This window comes from Triticum urartu, chromosome 6A (assembly GCF_056163025.1).
Source record: "Triticum urartu cultivar PI428250 chromosome 6A, HENAU_Tu73, whole genome shotgun sequence".
NCBI classification, from domain to species: Eukaryota; Viridiplantae; Streptophyta; class Magnoliopsida; order Poales; family Poaceae; genus Triticum; species Triticum urartu.
Genome location: NC_141878.1, coordinates 599,470,140 through 599,471,393, shown reverse-complemented (window position 1 = coordinate 599,471,393; position 1,254 = coordinate 599,470,140). Strand labels below are relative to the sequence as shown.

At 48.7% G+C, this 1,254-nt stretch overlaps 1 protein-coding gene across 1 annotated transcript; it reads right to left on the bottom strand.

Annotated features, from left to right (window-relative positions):
* Positions 1-212: 212 nt before the first annotated feature.
* Positions 213-1,013, bottom strand: LOC147967066 (uncharacterized). The gene has a single exon (XM_087531028.1). The coding sequence runs from the start codon at positions 1,011-1,013 to the stop codon at positions 213-215; it is 801 nt and encodes a 266-aa protein (XP_087387154.1).
* Between the last annotated feature and the right edge of the window lie 241 nt (positions 1,014-1,254).

The following is a 1,254-nucleotide window of genomic DNA, read 5'->3' as shown; positions in this document are numbered from 1 at the left end:
GGACGCCGTACCTCTGCGTCATCCCCAAGTAGGATCAGATTGTCACATATATTTCTTTGCCCATTGCAAAAAACAAAAAAGAGCTGGACAAATTCCAGTAGTACATTGCAGATTTTAGAATCTGGATGGTCCAATATATGATAAAGGTTGACATTCATACTTTATAGACTCGAACTAAACTAGAAGTGCCACAGTGGATTATTCTTAATAGTCTAGAAATTAGGAGGGAGAACCCACATGCCACATGGAGGGTAACCAACTACATAAGACCCCGCTGATTTGATCTTCTGCGCGACATTGTCACCGTTTTCGTCTTCCATGGAATACACACGGGTGCCATGGCCGTCCAGACTCGTCAAGTATGTCACATCATCTGCATAGATGAAATTTCTCTGCACCCCACCACGACCAAACGCGGGCACATACACTGCCTTGGACCACATTTTCCCAAAAAACAAGGCACAATCACCCAAACTCGTTACCTCCTGCCACTTCTGAGTATAGTCTATGTTTGATTCTTCAGCAAGCTCAAACAACTTGAATAAAGGCTCGCAGTTGCGCGACGGAAAGGTCCTCATCACCGCCACCAGCTTGTCGTGTAGCTCAACAATGCAGTCCGGGAATCCGTCAGAGCCTCTAGGCATTCGGATCAGCAGCTCGTCGGGTTCGCCGATGACCATTGGCCCGCCATCTTTGTTCACCCCTATTTCAAAGTTGACAAGGTCACCCAGTTGGGTGATGCCATAGAGATGTCCATGGTGGAATAAAATGTCTGAAAGCCTCACCCCATCTAATTGTTGTACCGTCCACCCGCCATTTGGGCAACCAACCCTACAAAGGGCGAGACCATATTGCAGGGTGATGGCAGCGAGGATGCAACTAGTTGTGGTGGGTGATTCCGAGAAGACAACCTTGCGGATTATGTCTCTCCAGTCATAATATGCAGCCATCATGTCCTTGAACATTGAATTTGTTGAAGGGAGCGGCACCACGATGCCGGAGAAGAGGTTCATGATCACAAGCTTCAGATTGTGACCAAACGCCGCAACCCAGCCACCATCGTAAGCTCCCACGAACCGCTTGCGGATGACCGCCTTGGTGTGCAACCGGATGCGCAAGACCCCACCTTCCTCATGTAAAATATGAGTGGAGCTGCAGCAAGCAACTAGCAAGTATGGTGGCTAACTTATTCGCAAAAGAGAGCGAGAAGAGGAGGCAAGGCACGAGCGAGAAGCTAGAGAACAACCTGCGCAA

Bases quoted from the DNA above. Each gene is read 5' to 3' on its own strand.
- LOC147967066 (XM_087531028.1), bottom strand. From the start codon at position 1,013: ATGAACCTCTTCTCCGGCATCGTGGTGCCGCTCCCTTCAACAAATTCA.